Source organism: Lygodium microphyllum, chromosome 22 (assembly GCF_053477565.2).
Source record: "Lygodium microphyllum isolate KBCC chromosome 22, Lygodium_microphyllum_v1.1.10, whole genome shotgun sequence".
NCBI classification, from domain to species: domain Eukaryota; kingdom Viridiplantae; phylum Streptophyta; class Polypodiopsida; order Schizaeales; family Lygodiaceae; genus Lygodium; species Lygodium microphyllum.
In genome coordinates this window covers 7,232,639-7,259,540 of record NC_141156.1, presented here as the reverse complement: position 1 = coordinate 7,259,540, position 26,902 = coordinate 7,232,639, and the positions used below count along the sequence as shown (strand labels likewise).

The 26,902-nt window shown below is 43.9% G+C and overlaps 1 protein-coding gene across 1 annotated transcript; it reads left to right on the top strand.

Annotated features, from left to right (window-relative positions):
• Positions 1 to 2,515: 2,515 nt before the first annotated feature.
• On the top strand, positions 2,516 to 25,948 carry LOC148016865 (kinesin-like protein). Its single transcript, XM_087662899.1, has 6 exons — positions 2,516 to 2,961; positions 3,089 to 3,137; positions 3,226 to 3,277; positions 3,368 to 3,558; positions 24,020 to 24,133; positions 24,995 to 25,948. The coding sequence occupies exons 1-6, from the start codon at positions 2,663 to 2,665 to the stop codon at positions 25,166 to 25,168; spliced, it is 879 nt and encodes a 292-aa protein (XP_087519025.1). The 5' UTR covers positions 2,516 to 2,662; the 3' UTR covers positions 25,169 to 25,948.
• Positions 25,949 to 26,902: the final 954 nt, after the last annotated feature.

Below are 26,902 nucleotides of genomic sequence, written 5' to 3'. Positions count from 1 at the left end.
TTATCATGATGATGCAATGCATACACAATGATTTATAATCACATGCAGGAGACCCAAGAAAATTCTTTATTGAATCATTTATTGAATCTGACATAAAGCTTACTCAAAGCACGAACCATAAAGCATGCAGTAATTTAAAACATAACACAAAACTCACAAACATACACAGAGAGAGAGAGAGAGAGAGAGAGAGAGAGAGAGAGAGAGAGAGAGAGAGAGAGAGAGAGAGAGAGAGAGAGAGAGAGAGAGAGAGAGAGAGAGAGAGAGAGAGAGAGAGAGAGAGAGAGAGAGAGCACCTACTAATTGATCTTCCTTCCTTTCGCGTGATTGTCCTTTCAGCCTGATGCTTGCAATGGCCCCATATTCCTTGTGATATGATTAGAAAACCTGTGATTAACACTGTCATTCAAATCATGATATGAAATGCAATTCAAAGAGGCCAAGAGAAAGGGAAATGATGCATGCATAATCGTATGTTAGCGTTGCATAAGGGCCACTCGATCATATGACTTGATGATTTGGCAAAACATATTCGTCCAGATTGCTGTTGCAGCCAACTAGTCTCAATTAGAATGATCAATCTCCAATCACTAATCAATGATTAGAATGATGATCAATCTCCAATCTCTAATCAATGATTACAATGATCAACCAGTTCCATGATCAGATCTTGGATTAGAATGATTAGAATGATCAATCTCCAATGCGTGATCAATGATTAGAACGATGAAACTTCCATCCCTGATCAATCTCCAACCTCCAATAAGACCAACCAGTTCATGTAGGGGGATACCAATCTCCAATCAGATCAAATGGTCTTCATGCATTACTGGCCTGATCATGGAATCCTCAAATGAGTCCATGCACGGGGGAGACCATTGCTCGAGGGAAGGGGAAGGACCTCATATAGGGGGGAGAGCCCATTGAATCAGAAATACACCTCATCCACCACTCGTCCACCACAAATGGCAACCATGCTTGAAGTTAAAGACAAAGCTTTCAACAAAGTCACTGTATTGATCAGAGAAATCAATAACCCATGCTCTCGTCCACCACAAATGCCTAATCAAAGAAAGTCATTGTACTGATTAGAGAAATCAATAACCCATGTTCTCGTCCACCACAAATGGCAACCATGCTTTTAACAAAGCCACTAGACTGATCAAAGAAATCGATAATCCATGTTCATGTAAGAGCTGACTATACACAGGGGAGAGAGAGAGAGAGAGAGAGAGAGAGAGAGAGAGAGAGAGAGAGAGAGAGAGAGAGAGAGAGAGAGAGAGAGAGAGAGAGAGAGAGAGAGAGAGAGAGAGAGAGAGAGAGAGAGAGAGAGTTTTTAACAAAGTCACTGAATTGATCAGAGAAATCAATAACCCATGCTCTCGTCCACCACAAATGGCAACCATGCTTGAAGTTAAAGACAATGCTTTTAACAAAGTCATTGTACGGATCAAAGAAATCGATAACCCATGCTCATGTAAGAGCCAACTATACATAGGAGAGAGAGAGTACCTTGCAGCCGAAACAGATTTGAACCTTGGTGTTGATGATTGTGATGATGGGGCTTTCGTAGATACCATGCAAGAAACATGGGTAGTTCATCAATGAGTGGGAGCAGGAGATCGATCGACCTGCATGTGAAGAGAGGGAAAAACAGTCAGTGCAACGAGAAAACTCACTTAGGGCCCACTTGCAAACGACGATTGGCTACACACGATGGCGGACATAGCAGGGTAGGGGAGCTCCCCTGCCCTGTTTTGGCCTTGAATAGGGCGGGGGAGGCATTGAATGCTCCTCAAGGCAAGCCCGTTTGGCTGTGAGGAGTGTGTAAAGGGCAAGTTGCCCTTTTTTGGTATCCAGACTTATGATTGACTTGTGTCGCACACACCTTAGGCTGGTTACACACTGGGCTATGGATGGACAGGTGGAAAAAGAGGCATCCGCTACACTACATATCAAAAGGTCATTGGACCCGATTTTTGCAGTTGGTGGACACTTTTGGGTGGGGGATATCCCCCGTCTTGAAATTCGGGCGCACCTAATGCACAAGACAACAACACATTTATTCAAAAGAGGTGGAAAAAGAGGCATCCGCTACACTACATATGGATGGACAGGTGGAAAAAGAGGCATCCGCTACACTACATATACACACTGGGCTATGGATGGACAGGTGGAAAAAGAGGCATCCGCTACACTACATATCAAAAGGTCATTGGACCCGATTTTTGCAGTTGGTGGACACTTTTGGGCGGGGGATATCCCCCGTCTTGAAATTCGGGCGCACCTAATGCACAAGACAACAACACATTTATTCAAAAAGGGCATTGCACAACTCACAAGAATTGAAACCCCACCAATCCCCACACACCTCAATGTCATTACCAATGGGCCAACCTACCTTTGGTGAAATATTTGGGCACAGCTTAGCATGTAACCAAAGCAAGCACATAACCCCGGCGCCCCGAGGCTGTATGTAACCACCCTTAGACCCAGCGACGCGCGTCGTGGAACTCTAGCTCAATCTAAAGGGCGGGGGGCAGAGAGAGAGGTGGTCGTAACCACCCTTAGACCCAGCGACGCGCGTCGTGGAACTCGAGCTCAATCTAAAGGGCGGGGGGCAGAGAGAGAGGTGGTCGTATCTTCCCGGGAGAGCGAGGAGATGCTGCGCCTATGGTTGCATCATCATCATCATCATCATCATCAGCACTACTGCCACTTCAACTACCACCTACAACAGCAGCAGCGGCGTCTCGGTTGCCGTCTTCTGCTGCAAATTCCGTCCTTTGCCCCCTCCCTGCAGCAGCATCGGCACAGCGGCCGCGCCACTCTTGCCGCCACTTGCGACGAGCTCGTCCAGAAGAAAAGCAAAGGCCAGAAGAAGAGAGAAGCCATCAGAGCAGTGGATTGGGCCCTCGAGCTGTCGGGCTTCTCGGATGTGCAGCTTCGCAAGGCCATCAAGTATGATTATCTATTTTAAGCTTCGGTCTGTGTAATATTTTGGCCGCAAGAGAAAGCCATCATGTTGGCTAGAGTGCTCATGTACTGCTTGAGATTCTTCGGTGATGATGCACCGTGCATTCTGCAGATGGGGTAGCTTGAACGAAGCGGTTTTCGATGCCATCAAAATCGTGAAGGTATTTGGAGTCATATCCTGATTTGTTAGCAAGCTCTATTGATGCTGCATTCGTGTTTAAAGCTAAGAATTCATTGAATCTCACTTAGAAAATTGGGCGTGATGGAAAAGGTGCAAGAAGACGGCAACTTAACCTTGTGGGTACGCATATTAATCTGTTCCATATCTGTTGCTTCATTTTGAAAGCTTTTCTATTGATGTGAAGTCTCAATCCCCACTATGTTAGTTCAGGTGGAATGCTAAGGAGTGCAGATCCTGCTCTGATGGAATCAGTCATCAAGGCAATCAAGAGTGGAGACGTGGAGGGTGTATTTTCTGAGCATAGTGAAATCAACAGCAATGTGCATCGGGAGGGTATGGCAGATGAGGAGGCTACAACAGAAGGGGAAAGTACAGCCGATGAGGAAGATACAGAAGAGGAGGTAAAGATCGATCGGTTCTTGTATTTGTATATTTGTATTTGTATCTCTTGTTAGGTTTTCATTGGATTCTGAGATTGAATATGTACAACAAAGGACAATATAATAGTGTCTTTCAATCTCTGCTTCCCTCTCTGCAATCTTCATTACATACCCTCAGATAGTGGTATGTGGGAGAGGGCAAAGCACCTTCTTTTCTTGTCATCTTCTTTTATTTCTACTCTCCTTTGCATCTTCTATCAAGTTTAAGTGAGATTGGTTATCTCTGGATAGGCCTTGCGAACCTTGCCACTCATGATTAACAAACATAATTTAAGCAAGTCATACTATAGCCTCCTAACACTCCACTTCTATTTACTGCCTCTTAATTATGCGAAGTATGTTTGTTAGGCAGCCTGAGTTGAGTGAAGAGAAAATGGTCATCTACCACTGAGAGCCTGTGGCAGGCTGCAAAGGTACCTTGGCAGTTTGCAATCGGCAGCAGTAGTGGAGTGGCTGTTTGGGCAGCAAAACACGGTTGTCCTTGGTTGTGGTTGCAAAGAAACACCAGAACATAGAAGATAGACACAAGTGTACGACAAAGTATTGAGTGATAATGATAGAACTTAGATTTGAAGAGTAACTCAAAGACAATGAAGATGCAAGAAGAATGAATGATGAATACAATGCTCAATGCAGTAAACACAGTGTAGAGTGGACACTAAACCTCGACCTCCTGTGTCTTTGAAAGACCGAGGCAGAGAGATGAGCTGAGAAGTGTGATGTACTTTGTATGGATCTCAAAACATAGCAGGTAGTCTCTATGAGTGATCAGCAGCTGCAAATCCAGATCTGTGCATTTGGATCAGGCTGAAAGAGGCAGTGTCAGCTTAGAAATAGCAGGCAGCAGGTTGATGATGAAGAAGATGATGTAGGCAGCTGCTGGGACTGCAAAACACAGCCTTTTGCTGGCTGTGGGAAGCTGTGACTGTTGCAAAGTGTGCAAACTGGCTGGAGAAGAGCTGTCTGCAGTAAAACACAGCAATCTGATCTCCAGATTTTTGTGGTGATGGTTGGTAAACTGTGTGGACAGGTTGTACAGGAGTTGGCAGTAGCAAATGCAGGAATCTGGGCAGTTAGGACAGGTTGCCAGGAGCTGGACACAAGCTGGCAGCACCGCGAACTGAGATATCCACTAATGGAGGGGTGTAAACAGCGGTGGAAGGAAGGTGTGAGATGTTGGAGAATCTGCAAGAACAGGACTGACTGATTGGAAGGACAGCCTTGTATGTAAAGATGCGTGGATCCTCCTAAATTAGGGTTTGGCTTATGAGACATAGACATTCTCTAGGAAAATTTTGGTAATTTTAATGTCGAGTTTGGTAATCACATGTTTTGGGGCTGTTCCAATAAGCTTATTACATGTTTTAAGTTTTTAATGCATTTTAAAGTTAGAAATCCCCTCTAGGCCCAAAATTGGAATCTAGGAGGGACTACAAAATATAGCTCATCCCGTAATAGCTGGAGGTGTCCCATCCCAATGGGCCAAGGCATTGGACAAAGGGTGCATATCAGTTGTCCACCACTGGCCTTCCAAGACGACAATGGTGATGGTTGTCTTATCTCAAGAATCCAAAGGGTCACCCTAGAGGCTAAGGCATTGGATAAAGGATGCTTGGCTGGCCAGTGGCCTAGTAGGACTTGCAAAGGCAATGAAACCGCTTTTAAAAAATAATAATTTTGGCAGTTCGTTTTGTGGAGTGGTTGATTGTGGTGAGCAGTTAGTGTAACCAAGAGATAGAATGATGTTAACCGTGTAGTGGGTACTTGTCGCAGACAGATCGAGTTTATCCACTGTCACAAGCATATCTTTTGCTCCAACTCCTATTACACCTCCCATTGCTGATCAATTGAGATGGGATGGGAGAGATGCCAAGGCACATGCTTTGATTGCACTGCTGTGCAAGAGATGGATTATTCCGCACATACATGCATAATGGCCAAGGATGCTTGGGATAAACTTGCTTCTTTGTGTTTGATGTGCAATGAGGCTCACGTGGTCTACTTGGGTAAATAGCTTGAGATGGAGCACATGAGAGAGGGTGATTTGGTGGATGCCTACCTGTGATATAACGGAGTAGGTCGCTAATATCAATGAGATTATTCTTGATGTTTCTTTTGTTTCTACAATCTTGGCTTACCTACTTGAGTCTTATTAGAGTTTCATCATTACACTTTGCTTGCTTGCAAAAGGATGTGTTGATGCATACACATTTGATGCATTGGTGTCATTGTTATTGCAAGAAGAGTATATTAGCTTGCCTATGTTAGTTATGTCAGTCTGTCATCTCTTGGTTATAAGCTCTTGTCAGAATTTGACAAAAGAGATAGAAGCTGTGGCAGTTTAGGTGCATTTTCTTTATTTTTTGACTTCCTGTGTGCATTCTTGGGCCAGCTATTGCTTTTCACGGTTTGCTTACACCTGTCAGACATTGCCATTGTCATTACAGATTTTTGCAAGGTCACCCCTATTTTTTTTTGGCATTTTCTTCAGTGACAAGCATTAAATGCTGGTCGGCCAGCTTTTTTGGCACCTATTGGTGTAGGTTGGCCAGATTTGGGCATTTATGGCTATTTATAGCCAGCCCCTCCACTTGGCAGATACACATACTCTTTAGTCTCTAGTCTTCCCTTTGTAGGTACACATTTCGACACTCCGACTCTTCGTGCTTGGTGTTGTCATCGTCATCAGCCTGATTTGGTGCCCTCACTGACGCTTTGGACTGTGTGCAAGGACTAATAAGTCCATCATCATTGTATCAATATTCTTCTTCAGTTAGTGTAGTATTTTTTCTTCATCTTTTGCTTCCTCTCTTTCTCTCTCTCAGCTCTCTCTACGTTCGTGTTTCTCTTGCGTTCATGTTTCTCTTCCATTGCGAACTCTCACATGGTATTAGAGCCTAAGTGAGGACATAGTTTGGATATTTCTTGTAAAAGAGCAGGTTTTCATGGTGGAGGAGCAGGCTAGATCTTCAAAACACACATTTTCAGCTTGTGTTTACTGCGTTTACAGCGTTTACAGCCCATTGTTCATTTGATCTTCCTAACAGCTAGGCGATAGTCTCTTGGACTCGGGTGATGGCATTCAGGCATTAGGCGACATCTTTTTCTGTATTTTGTAGAAAACATAAATTTGCATTTTGTAGGTGACAACACCTTGGTGTAGGTGACCACTTACTGGTTGGAGATGGCAGCTTTTCCCTGACAAACGACGCATCTACAGTCTTTGTAGGTGATTGCCTTCTGTCTTTCTTGCTGTCTCCATCAAAATGCAAAATTTTGGGTGATTGCAGGATCGAAGATATCTCATCAGTTTATGAGCTTTGATGACTTAGAGGGGGAGCTTTTTTTATATACACTCTTTTGAGCGAAGACGCAATTATCGTGATTATAGTCGGCGAGACGAGTTCCTTGTTTACATGTCCCCCTTCTATTCATCTATCATAGAAGGCTTTGTCTGAAGTGAAGATTTTGTCCTTGATACCTTCGGTATAGGTGCCTGTCTTACCTTCATTACCCAAAGAAAACAAACTTGATGGTTCAAACTTTTTACTGTGGTCATCTAAGGTGGAGTGCATACTCGGCACCTTCGATCTTTGGGTTCTTGTTTTAGATTCCATCCCGTGTCCTAAGGAGGATCTAGTAGATGAGACTTCTATGGATCGAGTAGCCTTGTGGGATCGGCTTAACTGTCAACCCCAATCCTTCCTCTTTATGAGTTTGTAAGATTTTGTCCTTGTGCATGATTGGAGGTTGAAGACCGCGGTGGAAGTGTGGACGAAGCTTGCATCTTTGTACCAACACAAGACGTTTGCCCACAAGATTTTCCTTGAGAAGAAGTTGCGGATGCTTAGTCTTGATGATTCCTCCTCTATGAAGGAGCACATCACAAAGATGGAGGACATGAGAGGTGAGCTTGCCTCTCTTGGTCAGATGATATCCCTTGAAGATATTGTTAGCCTACCCTATTTTGTATGCCAGTTTGTCATCTCCTGGTTGTGAGCTCCTGTGAGAGTCTAGTAGGAGACAGAGGAGCTATGTCAGTCTAGGGTATTGCTATTTTAGTGTGCATTTCTTTTTTGGGTGGCAGTTTGCCCAATTAGGGCATTTTCTATGTAGTCGGCCCATTCTTAGATAGTTGACCGGTTTTAAGGCTGCCGCCAGCAGGCTGGCCAGATCTGGAGGTTGGGTGCTATATATAGCAGTCCCGTATTACTCCCTCTCCTCTCTGACATCGTTGCTGCCATCTTTTCCAGTCTGATGTGGTGCTCTCATTGACGCTTCGGGCTGCGTGCAGGGACCAATCAGCCCACAGCTCTCAGTGGTATTTAGACGGAGTATTGCACGACTTCGAACTCGATCACACACTTTATTGATCGAGACAGGTGCATGGAGTGGACAGGCAAGAGAGATGAGGTTATGCAAGTTGTGTGGATTACAGAGTGTAGAATCAGAGGAGCACATGGTTATGACATGCCCAGCATATGCACACATACGGGTTGACTTTGATATCCCTTTATAGAGGCCACTTCACCAGTTTTTGACCACTACTCCTATATCGAAGTTAGAGGCTCTCATCACCCGCACGTTACGCTTTCTGTAGTGACTAGGAGCGTGAGGATTGAGACACGCAAGGATTGTTAGCAGTAGAGAGAGATAGAGAGTGAAAGAGCACGATTTGTGGGTACAATGACGAGTGTTCTGCTTTAGGTTTTTCATATATATATATATATATATATATATATATATATATATATATATATATATATATATATATATATATATGTATGTATGTATGTATGTATGTATGTACAAGTGCTAAGGGTGTATTAACACCCGTGCACGTATAAAAGAGCACGATGGCCCTTTATTCCCAACAACCTCCCACCAAAAGGCAATGTGCCTCAAGAGGAGAAAATAATTAGCTAAGTCTAGGTATGTACAAAGCTGAAATACATATATCTATCCAACTCCCATCATTTGTCGACAATGAGCAAACCGCTTTGTTGAAAGACCTTTCGTGAGAAGGTTTGCAGGATTATCATGTGTATGCACTTTGACAAGCTCAATGCTCTTGCTATCGAGTACATCTCTAATGAAGTGGTACTTCACTTGTATGTACTGTCTTTGCATGAAAGACGGGATTCCGAGCTAGCATGATAGTACTCTGACTATCACAATGGAGAACAGGTAACTCTGTAATGCAAAGCTCTCCCACCAGACGTGAAAGCCATAAAGTCTCCTTGCATGCCTCAGTGGCAGCCACATACTCTGCCTTTGTAGTAGACAATGTAACACACTTTTGTAGCCTAGAGATCTAAGAGATTGATCCTCCTGTGAAAGTAAACACATACCCAGAAGTGGACTTTCTGCAATCCATATGACCAGCATAGTCCGCATCCATAAAGCCAACAACAGATGCGTTTTGCTTTCCAAAGTAGATTCACAACTCCTTTGTACCTTTGAGGTATCTCATAATACCTTTCACTGCTACCCAATGCTTTTTACCAGGGTTTGCTATGTATTTGCTAACCACTCCCACTGCAAAGGCAATGTTAGGACGTGTAGTAACCATAGCATACATCAAACTGCCAACAGTTGAAGCATATGGTATCTTGGCCATTTCAGCCTTCTCATCATCAAATGTGGGGCTGTCCTCTGCTCTGAGTTCCACATATGGAGGCAATGGAACCCCAATTGTTTTCCCTCCCTCCATATTGAAATGCTGCAAAACCTTTGAGATATACACTTGTTGAGATAGATAGAGTAATCCTTTGGACCTATCTCTGATTATTCTCATGCCAAGAAGGTGATTTGCATCACCAAGATCCTTCATGTCAAAGCTGCCATGAAGGCTTTGCTTTAGTGAGTCCAAGGCATGAGTATCCCTGCCAGCAATCAGCATGTCATCAACATACAGAACCAAGATAATCAGGCTGCCATTTGTTGCCTTCTTGGTGTACAAGCAATGATCCACTTGACTTCTATGGAAACCTTGAGAATGCATAAATGTATCAAACTTATGATACTATTCTCTTGGTGCTTGTTTCAGTCCATACAAACTCCTTTTGAGTTTACATACCATATTCTCTTTCCCTTTTTCAACAAACCCTTCAGGCTGCTGCATATATATGTCTTCATGCAGATCATCATGTAAGAATGCAGTCTTTACATCCATCTGTATGAGCTCCATATCTTTAGTTGCAGCCAAGTCCAAAATGGTCTACTTTTCTTTTCTTGGGATCTCATAATCTATATCCCATTTCACCCTTGTCACCATATCCTAGGAAAATGCATTTATAGGACTTTGGCTCAAGTTTGCTGCGTTTTTCTTTACGAATGTGCACAAAAGCCTTGAAGCCAAACACTTTCAAGTGAGCATATGAAGGTGGCTTACCGGCCACACTTCTGAACTCCCCTCCTAAAGACTTGTTTGGTAACTAATTAATCAAGTGTACGGCTGTCATAACAGCCTCTGCCCAAAAACCATGGGGTAATGCGACATGAGACAGCATGGTACGGACCTTATCCTGTATGGTCCGATTCATACGTTCTGCAACTCCATTTTGGGGTGGATTATGAGGGGCAGTGAGCTCCCTCTTTATCCCTTTGCTGTCACAAAATGACTAAAAGGCCTTGGACACATATTGCCCACCATTGTCAAAGCGAAGATACTTGAGTGTCTTATCAATTTGATTTTCAACCAAAGCCAAGAATTTTTTAAATTTGTCAAGTACTTCATCCTTGTTACGAATAGGGTAAACCCATACCTTCTGTGTAGTATCATTGACAAAGGTGACAAAATATTTCTTTCCCTTTAAAGATAATCCTGGCATCTGACATACATCGGAATGTACTAACCTAGAGGAGAAGATTTCAGTGAAAGAGACTTTTTATGAGACGTCTGTGCATGTTTACCATAAACACAATGATCACAATTTGCTCAAAATCAGCATAACGAAGACAAGGCAAGTAACCCAAACGAGAGAGCACTTTCATTCCAATTTGACTCATGTGTCCCAACCGGCCATGCCACAAAGAAACACTTGGCTGCTCGGTCACGGTAACAATATGGTCACTCACACTAGATACATGGAGAGGATACAAGGTATCACTTTTATAACCTTTGGCAATCACTCTAGATTCCTTACAATTTTTTTTTTCCATCACCAAAGGTGGTATGAAATCCATCATTATCTAGCTGCCCTGTGCTAATCAAGCTCTTCTTGAGCTGAGGTACATGCTGTACATGCCGAAATGTGAAGATAGAGCCATGCTGAAACTGCAACTGCACACTGCCAATACCTGCAATGTCACATGCTAGTTGTCTCCAAAATGGACAACACCATGTTGACCCCCTGTGTAGGCAGAAAACCACTCACGATGAGGGGTGACATGAAAGGAAGCACCTGAATCGAGAATCCAGGTATGCATGCCATCATCTGTATTTGCAAGTAAAGGATGTGCACCAAAGTGTGAAGAGACAAAGAGTACGCCATTCCCACTGTCACTGTCATGAGTGACTACATTGAAACATTCACCTCTTCAATTTTGACACTACTCTTCTTAGGTTGACTCTCTTTCTTCTCTTCCTTGCTATCATTTGTTTTCTTGTCCTTTCCTTTCTCTTTCTTCCATTTGTAGTTGTCACATTTAAAGTGACCCTTCTTGCCACAATGATGGCATTCAACATCTTTGCCACGTGATTTACTGCGTCCCTTGCTATCAGATTTGCCTTTCTGTTGTGATCTGCCCCTAGTATGTAAAGCACTGGAAGACTTACTAGATGCATTGTTTTGTCGATTCATTTCTTCCATGAGTAGAGCACTCTCTACATCTACATACAAAAGAATTGCATTAGAATTGCTCATAGTAGTCTTGAATGTATCCCAACTCTCTGGAAGAGTGCAAAGCAAGAACGTAGCCTTAAATTCTTCATCAATCAAGAACTTCAAGGCAACCAGCTAGCACAAAATTTTGCAAAAGCCCCAAATTTCTCGGGTCCAGATGTGCACCAATGTCAGCCAATCTGATTCAGCTGAATAGAATTTCACTGATACAGTAAAAGCCCCAGATTTTATGGGTCCAATGTTGAGAAATTTCACTCAGATGAGCAAAATTTCAATAATTTTGGTGAAATCCCCAATTGAAATGATGGTTAAGAGTTCGAATCTCTTTTGGTTTGGCTGCCTAGGAAATAAAGATTAAGTCACTTTAAGGTCACACAATGTCTGCAATTTCTAACATGGATGCCTCAAATTTGCATGAACAGTACTCAGTCTAGAGAAGCCCCAAATTTCTGGGCTTGGATTGCACTAAAATTGGAAGCTGTGCCTCCACACGTGAACCCTCGGTAGGGAAAGAGGAATTTCAAAAAAAAGTTTTGAAGAGGAAAAAAATGGATGATGGGTCCGTTGGCCCATCAGTTGGTGCACGTGAGCCCCGCTGGTCCCATCCGTTGCACGCTCGTCAGTCGCCATGTTGCCACACTGGTCGCCACGTTGCCACAGTGGTCGTCTCCTGGTTGCGTGCGCCTGGTCACGGCTGTTGCCCGTCACGCCCGCTGTTGCTCATTGCTACCCGCTGGTCCACGTTGGACCTGCCGTGATCTTGCCTGATTGTCAGTGCCACCTACGACTGCTTCCACTCTCCTGTCTGCCGACGGACACACACCCAACAATTGTACACGAGGTGCCTTTTACCTCGAGAAGCGTGCACTCTGTGCTCTGATACTAGTTTAGTGTGATTGGGAGCGCGAGAATTGAGACACATAGGGATTGTTAGCAGCAGAGAGAGACAGAGAGTGAGAGTGAGCACGATTTGTGGGTACAATGACGAGTGTTCCACTTTAGGTTATATATATATATATATATATATATATATGAAAGTATGAAAGTACAAGTGTTAAGGTGTGTTCACACCTGTGCACGTATAAAAGAGCAAGATGGCCCTTTATTCCCAACACTTTCGGGAGAACCATGCTACATAGATTGTTCTTTCACCGTAGCTACCCCTTTCCTACCATGGGGGAGGGGAATCATTGTATATCTGGAAAGGTCCCGTGGGTCATAATTTAGCCTTCCGTGGACGATAATAAACTACTCTACTCTGCTCTACTCTCTCTTTGTGTTCGTGTTCCTACTTTCGTTGCGCACTCACATGGTATCATGGCCTAACTGAGAGCAGGGAGGAGAGCTTCCATTGCAAAGGACACTGACCAGCCAATTAGCCCTCTCTCCACCCATTGCAGCCATCTGGTGCAGTCCCAGGCTGAAATGCAGCCTGCTCAACCTGCGTTTTTCTGTTCTGGTGCTCTTGGTGGTGGAAGTGACAGCCTTCAAGGTGGTTGCAGCCTGCGTTTTCATCAAATGCAGCCCTCTGGGGGTCCGCAACAGCACTTGATGAGGAGGTGACTTCTTTTCGAGGATAGGTGGCAGTTTTTCTCTCCAAGCGGCATATTTTTCTCTCTCCTTTTACAGGCGATAGCATTTATTCTGGTCTCCTTTGAGCAGGTGGCCCATTCTGCTTGTCTTTTGTTGCAACTTGCTTGGTGATTACAGATTTGAAGGATGTCTTATAGGTTTTCAGGCTTTGATGACTCGGAGGAGCTTCTTTCTCACCCATCTTTGAACGGAGACGTCACTATCAGGAGTCTCGTGTTGGGAGATGGGATGAGTCTCCTCAAACTCATCCTTCTTCTATCCCTATATCTTAGAGGGTTCCATCTACTGTGAAGGTTCCGTCAGAGAAGTATCCATTGGATGTTCGCATGCCTTTCCTGATTCTTTCAATAGGGGTACCCATTCTCCCTTCCTTTCCCAAGGAAGACAAGTTGGATGGTTCCAACTATTCCCTATGGTCGTGCACAGCGGAGTGCATCCTCGACACTTTTGATCTATGGGTGCTTGTTTCTTCACCGATTCCTCTTCCTGAGGAAGACCTTGATGATGTGGTCTCCATGGACCGTGTCGCCTTATGGGATCGGCTCAACTCTCGAGCCTGTTCCTTTCTCTTTATGAGTCTATAGGATTTTGTTCTTGTACACGTTTGCAGGTTGCCGATTGAAAGTGTGGGCGAAGCTTGCGTATTTATATCAGCACAAGACATTTGCCCACAAGATCTCCCTTGAGAAGAAGTCGCGGTTGCTCAGTCTTGATGCTTCTCCTTCTATGAAGGAGCACATCACGAAGATGGAGGATATGAGGGGTGAGCTTGCCTCTCTTGGATGGAAGATCTCCTTTGAAGACATGGCTATGATTCTTTTGACTCAGTTGCCATCTCCTCGGTTCGATGTCTTCTACACCAGCCTTATCACCTCGAGGACCCGCAAGAAACTCTTATGGGAGGAGCTTTCACCGCTTGTCTTGGAGCATGACGAGTGACTCAAAGAGGTGGGGGCCAGTGGTTCTGGCTCCATCAAGGCTTTTACTGCAGGTACTGGTGGTGGAAAGAAGAAGAAGCAGAAGGAGAAGGCCAAGGACAAGAAGGAAAAGGACCAGAAAGATTCGAAGGAGTAGAAGCCCAAATGCCCACACTGTGGGAAGGGCACTCACCCTGAAGAGAAGTGTTGGCAGAAGTACCCTTGGCTTGTGGACAATGTAGCATCTTCTCACATGACCTTTAGGAAGGATTGGCTTTAGGATGTCCATTCCAAATGGGGCACTATCACCATTGGTGACAATTCTATTGTCCTTGTTTGAGGCGTTGGGACTTTACCTTTGTTCTGAGATAGACAGTCTTTTTTTGCCAAATTCCTTTATGTACCTGATTTGGGTTTTAACCTTTTGTTTGTCCATGGTCTTACACAGCTAGGTATCTGAGTCATTTTTACTTAGGATGCCATCATTGTGGAGGATGCTTCTATAGGTGCAACTCTTTGGACAGGTACACGAGGGTGGGCTCTACAAGCTCACAGCCTTAGCCGCAAGGGCTTCCCAGGAGCTTGGGCTGCTTTGGCATGCTCGTTATGTTCATCGAAACCTTGATGCGATTTAGCAGGCCTCTCAGAGAAACATGGTGGAGGGACTTCCTGATTTCCCTCCTCTTCACACTTTATGCCTCAGTTGCTTGAGGGGCAAGCAACATAGGCAGCCTCACCCACAGGTTGCTTCCAGGCGGGCTCTTCTCCACTGGAGTTGGTGCATACCGATCTTTGGACCTATGGGCACGGCCTCCCTAGGGAAGGCTAAGTATCTGATGTTGATTGTTGACGACTTTAGTTGTTATGTGTGGCCATATTTTTTGGAGTACAAGAGCAATGCATACTCTTGATTTTGCGAGTGGAAGGTGTTTGCTGAGACGCAAACTACTTCCAAAGTTCCTGGTATATGAGCTGATCATGGTATCGAGTTTACTTCTCACCTCTTGTCTCAGTTTTGCAGGGATCACGGTATTCGGGTGGAGTATTTCCATCCAAACACACCATCTGAGAATGGTGTGGTGGAGCATGCAAATCGGACCATGGTGGAGATGGCCTGGAGCATTGGAGCCTTCCTCATTCCCTTTAGGATGAGGCGGCGGCTATTGCGGTTCACATCCGCAACCGTTCTCCGACTTTGGCCTTACACGACACGAGCCCCTTTGAGGCTTTCTTTGGGAGGAAGCCTTCCGTGTCTCACTTTCACATCTTCCGATGTGATGCCTATGTCCATGTGGACAAGAAGAAGAGGTAGACGAAACTCGACTCGAAGTCGCGAAGGCTTATCTTTGTGGGCTATAGCACGACCACGAAGGACTATCGGCTCTACGACCTAATGACATAGAAGATTGAGGTGAGCAAGGATGTGATCTTTGATGAGGCTGCGGCTTTCGAGGATCCTATTGATGGTTCTGTTATAGGTGATACTTTGTCATTGACGGCCCTCCCCCACCCTCTCTCCCTCTTTTCCTTCCAGGTTGCCTCTTAGCACTCCTTCGTCGTCCTTGGCTCCTCCCCCTCCTCTCACTCCTCCTTCTGTACCCTCTACTTCGGCTTCCCTTCCGCCTTTGATGGACGCGACTTCTTCTTTGTCGAGTTCTTCTACCCCTCCAGCCTCCCTTCCGGAGTCTTCTAGGGATACTCAACCGTTAGAGGGGGAGCCTTCTCATGATGAGGAGGATCTACTTTCCCTTGGTGCGGGGGAGTCCCTTTCACAGATAGGTGCTTTGCAGGTTTCAAAGGCTACCCGGTCTCCCTTGCAGCAAGTGGAGTCTCTAGGATTCCTCAGTGGTACAGGCAGCTTATGCAGGATTTTGGTGTTTCTCACTTTCTTGCTACTCCTGCAAGTCCACGCCGATGAGTTCAATTATAGGCCCAATGGGATAGTTCACTCTGTGTAAACTATGCTCTTATGTCTCAGATTCTTTAGGATTCCGAGCCTTCTACTGCTGAGGGGGCTCTTGCAAAGGATGTTTGGAGACAGGCTTGGGAGCTTGTACTGTGTTTCAAGAAGCGAAAAGTGATAGATGTGAAGTCGGTCTTTAAGACCAAGTATTGTGCCGATGGTTTCTTGGACAAACATAAAGCTAGGTTTGTTGCCAAGGGTTTTGCACAGTAGGCAAGATTGGATTATTTTGAGACCTTTGCTCCTACGGCTCAGATGTCTACTATTCGAGTTATTTTGGCTCTTGCAGCTCCCCATCGTTGGCCTATCTATCAGATGGATGTCAAGTCTACCTTCTTGAATGGCATCCTTGAGGAGGAGATTTATGTTTCATAGCCTCCCGGTTTTCTTGTGCAGGGGAAGGAGGATCATGTCTATATGTTGTGGAAGGCCCTTTACGGCCTAAAGCAGGCTCCTCGTGCTTGGTATCAGCGGATTGACCACTTCTTTGTGCAGAGTGGTTTCCATAGCTCCGATCATGATCCCAACCTATATTTCCAGGTTGTCGGTGGCTGTTGTGTTTTGCTGATTTTGTATGTTGATGATCTTATCATTACAGGGAGCGCCACTCAGGAGGTGGATCACACTCGGACTATTCTTTGGCAGGAGTTTGACATGACTGATCTTGCGATCCTCCACTTCTTTCTTTGCTTGGAGATCTATTAGATGGCACAGGGCATTTTTATCTTGCAACATAGGTACATCTCTGAGCTTCTTTTAGAGTTTCGTATGGCCGAGAGTAGGCTTATTTCTTGCCTCATGGACCTTGAGTCCAAGCTTGTGGCAGATGGAGTTCCCCTTATTGATCCTACCCGTTACAGGTGCCTTGTTGGCTCTTTTATCTGGCTTATCCACACTTGGTCGGATATCTCTTTTGTGGTGGCTTTGTTGTCTTCTTTTATGAGACTCCCACATAGGACCATTGGAGGGCTGCCTTGCGTGTCCTTTGGTATTTGCAAGGGACTCAATCCATGGGATCATGTATTGGGGGGGGTCACTCTGTCTGGATGGAGTGATTCTGATTAGGTAGGTGATGTGGCTTCGAGACGATCCACTACAGGTTATGCATTTTCCCTTGGATCAAGAGCTGTCTCTTGGAGTAGCAAGAAGCAGCCTACTATGGCTCTTTCTTCTATCGAGGTTGAGTATCGAGCCTTATGTTCGATCGCTATGGAGGCCATTTGGCTCCGTCGTATGTTGGCAGATATTGGCTTTCCATAGACAAGACCTACATAGTTACGCGTGGACGACCAAAGTGCCCTTGCTCTGGCTAAGAACCCAGTGTTTCATGCTTGCACAAAGGACATTGAGGTTCAGTACCACTATGTTCGAGAGTGGATCATGGATTCAGAGCTGGCAGTGGCCTAATGTCCCACGGTGGACAATGCGGCTGATCTCTTCACAAAGCCTTTGTCTCAAGCTTCTTTGCTTCATCACATGAGATTGTTAGGTCTTCAGACCCTCTCAGGATCTGAGAGGGGGTGTTAGTTTGCCCTATTTTGTATGTCAGTTTGTCATCTCCTAGTTGTGAGGTCCTGTCAGAGTGTGGTAGGAGATAGAGGAGCTCTGTCAGTCTAGGGTATTGCTATTTTAGTGTGCATTTCTTTTTTGGGTGGCAGTCTGCCCAATTAGGGCATTTTCTATGCAGCCAGCCAGTTTTAAGGCTGCTGCCAGCAAGTCGGCCAGATTTGGAGGTTTGGGGCTATGTATAGCAGCCCCCCTAGTCATTCTCATTCACTTCTTCTTGCAGATCCAGCACACACTGCTCCCTCTCCTCTTTGACATTGGTGCTGCCATCTTTTCCACCCTGATTTGGTGCCCTCATTGACGCTCCGGGTTGCGTGCAGAGACTGATCAATCCACAGCTTTGTATCCAGCATTCATTTCAGTCAGTGCAATATTTCTTCCTTCATTTTCTGCTCTCTCCCTCTGTGTGTGTGTGTGTGTGTGTGTTCGTGTTCCTACTTCCGTTGCTCACTCTCACGTGGCTATGATCCTTTTGACCCAACTGCTATTTTCTCGGTTCAATGTCTTCTACACTAGCCTTATCACATCGAGGATCCGTGAGACTCTCTTATGGGTGGAGCTTTCATCGCTTGTCTTGGAGTATGACAAGCGACTTAGAGATGTTGGGGGCAGTGGTTTTGGCTCCACCAAGGCATTCATTGCAAGTACATACAGAGGGAGGAAGAAGAAGGCGCAAGCCAAGGGCAAGAAGCAAGGGGACAAGAAGGATGAGAAGAAAAAGAAGAAACCCAAGTGCCCGCATTGTGAAAAGGGCACTCATCTTGAAGAGAAGTGTCGGCAAAAGTGGCCCCATTTGAAGCCAAAGGAGAAGGATTCGAAAGATACAAAGGTTACCCCGGTGATGATAGAGTGTGTCTTTGTGCATGTATTTGTTGAGAAGGATACAGCTCTTGTTTCTTTCATTAAGGAAAAGCCTTGGCTCGTTAGTGGGGTCTCTTCTCACATGACCTATAGACAGTATTGGCTTCAGGATCTGAGTGTTAGAGGGGGCACATTCACCATTGGTGACAACTCTACCGTTCCTGTTCGAGGAGTGGGGATTATTTCTTTATTGCCAGGCAGACAATCTTCTACTCAGTTTTGCAGGGATCATGGCATTCGGGTCGAGTATATCCATCCAAACACACCTTCAGAGAATAGTGTGGTGGAGCATGCGAATCAGACCATACTAGAGATGGCCCGATCGATGTTGAAGTATTGGGGTCTTCCTCATTCCCTAGGTGAGGCGGTGGCTATTGTGGTTTACATCTGCAACTGTTTCCCGACTTTTGCATTACAAGACATGACTATCTATGAGGCTTTCTCTGATCGGAAGCTCTCCATGTCTCACTTTTGTATCTTTGTGTGTGATACATTTGTCCATGTGGACAAGAAGAAGAGGAAGATGAAGCTTTACTTGAAGTTTAGGAAGCTCATCTTTGTGGGCTACAACATTACCACGAAGGCCTATTGACTCCTCTACGACCTGAAGACACGGAAGCTTGAGGTGAGCAGGGATGTGATCTTTGATGAGGCTTCAGCCTCTGAGGATCCTATTGATGGTTCTATTCCAGGTAATTCTTCGTTATTGATTGACCCTCCCTCACCTTGAGTTCCTCTTCTTCCTTTCAAGTTGCCTCTTAGCACCCCTTCTTTGTCTTTGGCTCCTTCCCCTTCTCCTTCTCCACCCTTTACTCCAGCTTCCCTACGACCTTTGACGGATGCGACTACTTCTTCTTCTTCATCACATACTTCCACCCCTTCAGCTCCCCTTCGGAGTCTTCTAGGGCTAATCCGTCAAGGGAGGAGTCTTCTTTAGGTGAAGAGGATTTACCTTCTCTTGGTAAGGGGGAGTCTCTTTCATAGACAAGTGCATTGTAGGTTTGGAGGCTACTCAGTCTCCCTCCCAGCAGGATGAGCCTATTCAGATTCCTTATTGGTACCGACAGCTCATGCAGGATTCAAGTGTTTCTCACTTTTTTGCTTCCCCTACATGTTCACATAGAATAGTTTGCTTACGGGCCCAGCGGAATAGTTCACTTTGTGTGAACTATACTCTTATGTCACAGATTCTTCATGCCAGTGAGCCTACTAGAGTTGAGGATGCTCTTGCATAGGATATTTGGTGACAAGCCATGTAGGAGGAGGTGGATTCTATTGAGTGGAATCAAACTTGGGAATTGGTTTTGCGTCTCCCAAAGCAGAAGGTGATAGGTGTGAAGTGGGTTTATAAGACTAAGTGCCTTGCAGATGGCTCCTTGGATAAGCACAAATCTAGGCTTATAGCCAAGGGTTTTGCTTAGAGGGTAAGCTTGGACTATTTTGAGACTTTTGCACCTACAGCTTGGATGCCTAGTATTCGGCTTGTTTTGGCTCTTATAGACAGCCTACCATTGCTGGCCTGTTTATGGGATGTATGTCAAGTCTGTCTTCTTGAATGGTGTCCTTTAGGAGGAGATTCATAGCTTCTAGGTTTTCTTGTGCAGGGGAAGGAGGACCATGTCCATAGATTGTGGAAGGGCCTCTATGGCCTGAAGTAGGCTTCTCATGCTTGGTACCAAAGGATTGATCACTTCTTTCTACAGAGTGGCTTCTATCGATCAGCTCATGACTCCAACCTATACTTCAAGGTTAAGGGTGACAGGTGTGTTTTTCTCATCTTGTACGTGGATGATCTTATCATTATAGGGAGCTCTACTCAGGAGGTTGATTATACTTGGGAGATTTTGCGACAAGAGTTTGACATGATAGATCTTGGGATGATATATTTCTCCCTTGACTTGGAGCTCTATTAGATGGCATAGGGCATTTTTATTTTGTAGCACATGTACATTTTTGACCTTCTCTCGAAGTTTGGTATGGCCGATTGTTGGCCTATTTCTTGCCCCATGGACCGTGAGTTCAAGCGTTTGGTAGTTGGAGCTCCCCTTATAGATGCCACCCTTTATAGGTGTCTTCTTGGCTTTCTCATCTGGCTTATTCTCACTCGGCTGAATATTTATTTTGTTATGGCATTGTTGTCTTCTTGCATGAAGACTCCCACTCGAGCATTGGAGAGCGGCCTTGTGCATTCTTCGTTATTTATAGAGGCCTCGATTCTACGGGATCATGTATGGAGAGGGAGTTACTTTCCCTAGTTGGAGTGATTTTGATTGGGCAAGTGATGTGGATTTGTAAAGGTCCACTATAGATTTTGCCTTTTTCCTGGGATCGGGAGTTATCTCGTGGAGTAGCAAGGAGCAGCCTATTGTGGCTCTTTCTTCTACTATAGAGGCAAAGTATTGTGCATTATGTTCTATAGCTATGTAGGCGGTTTGGCTTCGTTACATGTTGGTAGAGATTGATTTTTCTTAGCTTGGATCTACGGAGTTGTGTGTGGACAACCAAAGTGCTCTAGCTCTGGCAAAGAATCTTGTATTTCATGCTCACATGAAGCACATCAAGGCTTAGTATCACTATGTTAGAGAGTGGATCGTGGATTCCGAGTTAGCGGTGGCCTATTGTCCCACGGAGGACAACACAGCTGATCTCTTTACGAAGCCTTTGCCCTAGGTTTCTATGCTTCATACATGTGGTTGCTAGGTCTCCAGACACTCCCAAGATTTAAGAGGGGATGTTAGCTTGCTTATGTTAGTTATGTTAGTTTGTCATCTCCCAGTTGTGAGCTATTGTTAAAGTTTGACGGAGAGATAGGAGCTTTGGCAGTTTAGGTGCGTTTTCTTTATTTGTCAACTTCCTATGTGCATTCCTAGGCGAGTGACTACTTTCCATAGTTTACCTACACTTGCCGAACATTGTCGTCGTCATTTTGGGATTTTTTTTGGGGTCACCTCTATTTTCTTTTGGCGATTTTCTTTAGTGACCAGCATTAGATGCTAGTTGACCAACCATTTTGGCACCTAGTGGTGCCGGTCGGCTAGATTTGGGCATTTATGGCTATTTATAGCCAGCCCCCCATTTGGGAGACACACACACTCTTTAGTCTTTAGTCTTCCCTTTGCAGGTGCACACTACTCCGACTCTTCGTGCTTGGTGCTGCCATTGTCATCAGCCTAATCTAGTGCCCTCATTGATGCTTTGGGTTGCATGCAGGGATTGATCAATCCATCATCATTGTATTAACATTCTTCTTAAGTAAGTACAATATTCTTTCTTCATCTTCTGCTTCCTCTCTTTCTCTTTCTTTGCTTCTCTCTATGTTCGTGTTTCCCTCCCATTGTGCACTCTCATAGAGTATTCACAAGTGAATCACTTAAGTGTAAGCATGGAAAATCAAGAATTCACAGCCAGCCATAGAAACAAGGGAAACAAATTAGCCTCTTCTACGGACTCTTCAAGCACCAAGGATGAGGGTGCCAAGAAAAAGAGAGAATTTTTGTAGGAAAAAGAGGCATATCATCGAGGAATGCAAAATGAGGATTGGTAGTGGAAAAAGAAAGCAATTAGGCATGACTAGTGCTGAAAATTTAGGAATTGCGAAGGATGCAACAACACATTTAGCAAGTTTGGAAATTGGCCAATCTTATGCTTTGATTGTGTGTTGTTTCTATTTCTACGATCCTTCTTCTTATGCAAATGGCTTATTATTGGTAAAACACAACAATACATGGTATTTGGACAGTGATGCTTCCAAGCACATAACATCCCTTTGTGACTTGTTTGTATCATATGCAAATGTACAAAGGGGGGATCAATTGTATGTGCTAATAATGCTTCGTATGCAATCCAAGGCATTGGAGCTTAAGGGTGAGCTTGTTTGGCTTTGGTGAGTTTAATGTCTATCCCTTTCATGTTTTTCTTTATGCTCATACGGCATATGCCATGTTTCATGTGTATGTTGGAGATCTATGGGGGTATTCATCAATATTAAAGCACCATTTGAAGCTCACGAGATCATGACAATTTAGATCCAAACTTGATGGGTCTTTGGTACTTTTGGATGGGATGTTGTGTCGCGCATGCATACTAAGAGACACTTGAACCTTTGGGTGCATTCATGCCTAGTGACCCCATGTTTAGTGGTTAATGGCGAATGTTGTAGGTGCCCATCTTGGTGTAAAGAAATACTTGAGCACCAAAGATAAACACAAATATATGACAAAACACAAAGTGATAATAGAAGAACATAGAGGTGAAGAGCAACTCAAAGACAATGAAGATTGAAGAATGAAGAATGAATAATATGATGCTTAATGTAGTAAACACATTGTGCAAGAGTGAATACAAAACCTCAAACTCCCGTTGCTCAGAATGGATTGGGGTAGAGACGAGTTGGAGAGTGTGTTGTACTTTCAATGAATCCCGAATTGTAGTAGGTAGCCTCAAAGCATTGACCAGCTGCTGTAAATGGTAGTGCAGGTTGCACTATTTGGAAAACACAAGGCTGACATTGAAGATGACTGATCTGAAAGCACATGGACAGCAGTTGTCAGACCCTGGACACAGAGAATGAGTAGGGCAGCAGCTGCAACCAGCATACAGTGGTATGAAAAGACCTGGTGGGAGCTTGATTGATGACCTCTGCTGTGTGTGGAGGCTCTGGATAGCAAAATGCGACCCAGGGTGGTGTCACTTGGCTGAAACTGGCCAGAGAGGGCTGGGCTGCAGCAAATGCAGCAGTAGAGGAGGCTGATGCAAGTGCCTGGCTGAGGGACAGGACCCAGGAACTGAGATATCCACTTGGAGAGGGGTGCAGACAGCAATTAACATTGTGCCAACAATTTGCAAGACAATATTAGGGCTGGGTGGTGGGCAGCCTTCTATTTATAGACGTGGATCCTCCTAGAATTAGATCTTTGGCTTATGGGCCACACACTTTGGTAACTCTCCAGGAAAGTTTGGTAATTTTGTGTTTTGGGGCTGTTTTAAAGAGCTAATTAGGGTTTTAAGTTGGTAATGCATTTTCTTTAGCTCAACCCATGGATGTCCAAGGATGTAACCATTGGCTTGGTGATTGAGGATAATTGATGAAGGCTGTTATTAGGTTGCTTTCATAGCTTGCTTACTATCTCAAACCCAATGGAGCAAGATGAAGGGTATGTGACCGACTTATTTTAAGGTGGCTTGGAAAAGGACACTTTGATCGAAAAAATACTTATGTTTCTCAATGTTGGAATGTTGCTCTGGAAACCACTCAGCTGGTGAGCCTCTGAAACTTCTGGATCCAGCCTTAGTCTTGGCTGTATTTTAGATGCTAATCTCCAACTGCCCCTTTAATTAGGGCTGCAACACATTACTCCTTCAACAGTAGAGCACATATGTAGTCTAGGCTAGTCAGTAAAACCACATGGAATAGAGGTATATTGCATGCGACACTGGTATATTCCGCTTGGATTCTGTCTCTACGCATTGGATTCTAATTCGACTTCACACACCATTCCTAACACCACTATCTTCAAACTACCTCTCGACTTACTGATCTTAACAGTAGGTAATTAACAAGTTACTTACACTCACTTGAGAAGAGGCAAGTTTAGGTGATGGTTACAGCTCAGACTAGGATTCTTGAACATTTACAATTGATCACAAAGATAAAATTCTTGTTGCCCTCTTTTTAGGACCAGAATCATGTTGAGGACACGGCAGAACGGTGGCTCCAAGGACTACTATCAGGAGACACAGATGTATCTGCAGAAATCTATTCTATCCGCTCTGCAGATTTCGATCGTCAGGTACTCTTGTTCTTCTCATCTCTGTGTAAGTACTGTTAATTGGCATGTTTGCAGAAGCTGGATATATGAGTGGCTCTATCACGTTGGTCTGAATAGTCGAACAAAACCATATGCTCATTGACTTTATGATACTTGGAAAATAGTCTGTTGCTTTCAGCTCGATAGTTCTTAACTGACCAATATTTAAAGATGGAAAGTTCAAATGATGCTGGCATCCAGAATTCACTACAAGTAAATAAATCTAAATGAGCAGCAGGAAGTCTTAAGGCTAGCATGATGCCCTTGTATGTTTTCCTTCACATTATATCAAGAGAAGTTCCCTCTAGCAGTTTTTAGGCAAGTTGTACTAAAAATGAAACTCTGCATGCTCTTTTGCAGAAGGATTGGACATCTGCAATCCTTTTGTGCAAGAAAGTTCAGATGTCCATGAATTTTGGTAGGCTCTTGGATCAAGCAAGGTTTTGAAGAGAGAGTGTGATATGTGGGTCAGAGCCAAAATGGTTTTATTTTAGGCTTGTTGGTTGGACCAAGGCTCATAATGAGACGTATTATATCCATGTACAGTTCACACGAATCCCCCCTGTGAATTTCACTTGCTTTCTCATCTTGGCCATCTTTAGTTCTCACAGGATTGCTAGATGTCTCTCAACGTGTAATTCCTTCCATATTCCTCAATATGCTCTGTTTGTGTTTGTGATGCACTTGACACATGCTGATGTGTTTGTTTTTGTGATGCCCCTCACCTTTTGAATTATTTCAGCAAGCCATCCATTACCCATGATGCTATAAGCTATGGTTAATGGTGTCAAGGAACTTGTTAAGTGTTTTTGAAACTTATATGTATTGGACTGCCTGTTTTAGGAATTACGGAGGCTGGTAAGAGATGCTCGCAGCAGTCAAATTAGAGGAGAAGAGAAAACCGACCAAGATGAACATGGTGCTTATGATGGCATCGTTTCTATCATGATCAAAACAGAAGACAAGACCATGAAGCTTTGGAAGTTTCTGACAGACTTGGTGAGAAGTTGTAACTGACTCATTCTTTGTAAGCTTTGCTGTTTGCTTATCCTCTTCAAAGGCAAACAAGATGGGCATGTCTGCATCCAATTTGGCAGATGCTCACCTCTGATGCAAGGCCTAACAGCTACCAGACCCAAAATCCTTATGGGCATGTGCACTTCTTTGAGAATTGCCACTGTTGCTCAGTTGCGATCACCTTGATTTTTCCGATGGCTTTATTCAAGCAATTCTTACTAGTGTGGGGCAAACTTATCCTTTTAGTGTCATGTGGTACTGTTGTGAACCTTAGAACTTCCTCCTAAGTTTTCAGCTAAGCAATTAAAGCGGCAACAGCAACAGGCCAAGAGTAGGAGTTTGATGCAAATTCCTTCACCATACGAAATACTAAAGGGAAAATTTGGAGAGAGCACTAGAGGATCTAGCGAAAAAAAGGAAGAAAGAGTGGCGTGTTAGGAATTTAGTGGACAAAGATTTTCAGAAAATAACTTAACTCTTCGTGTTATATGTTGTAGACACCCATATGTAGAAAGCTTGTGTCAAGAAAAATACAGAGACTTACACTATCTAACAAAAATTCCAATGAACATTTTGGTTAGAAGCCACAACCATGAACAAGATTTGCTATTTCAATTCCAATTTTGATCAGGAGCCGTAAGATGCAGCATTCTCTCATCTTTGCAAATGCCACCAAACCTCAGGAGGAGGTGGCATCTTGAAGGAAGGGGCTCTGAGAGTCACTTTCATCATTGCAAAAGAGAATATGGTAGTGAAGGGAAACGCTTGATTGAATACCTATTAAAAATGTACTGGGAGGACATGCAATAGTATGTTGATTGCACTCTTATCTATTATAGTGGATCGAATAATATTGTCCTTGCATGGCCTTAAGTTTCATGAATTACTTTTCCTTTCTACTTATCCTCCACCTACTCTCCAACTTAGCACAAAGGTTTCTCTTCTTTTGGTTTGACATCCACATGTCTTTTGTCTTCATGCCAAAGCTTGTCAAGATTGACTTGGCTAAGCTTGTAATTGAATTGGAAATCTATCACTTGGATTTTAGTTTGTGGGAAGTTTGACTACTTTATCAAAGGTTGCCCCCTTGGAGTGAAAGCCCTCCTAGCAACAACATAAGTCTAATGACTAGTGCAAAAGGATGCGAAGGGTCTCTAGAAATTTAATGAAAGTATAGCGAGAAGTTTAAACTCAAACCGTGTCTCCTCCAAGGTGAAGGTGATTTACATGATGGCTTCTTTCGTCATTACCTAGTGGGCTCCCAACTTTTACGATCAATTACAATAAAGCACAAGTGGAATGGTTAGAAGTAGATTCTTGTCTCTTCAATTCCACCATTTTGAGTTTTCCATTTCTAAATGAATCAAACATATCATGACATAAGTTACTTCCAATGAAGTTGCGTTATCTAAAATCAAAATCATGTAACTTTTGGTATATTCTAAGTGTGTCAAATTAGTGGAACTCAACCCATTCTTTTTTGGTTAATTTTGAAATGCTTTTACAAGTGAATGAGCCTTGAGGAGAGAGTATATGAATATAGGAGAGAGAGAAAGAAGAGTGACTAGAACAAGAGAGAATAGGGAAAGTGTAGATAGAAGTATGAAAGAAGTCATGAAATAGAAGTATGAAAGGAGTCATAAAAGCTTGAAGAAGATGAAAGATGAAGAAAATGATTAATTTATTGTTGTGGTAAAGTTAAAACACGTCGTGCATCTTTTATACTTGGGCTGT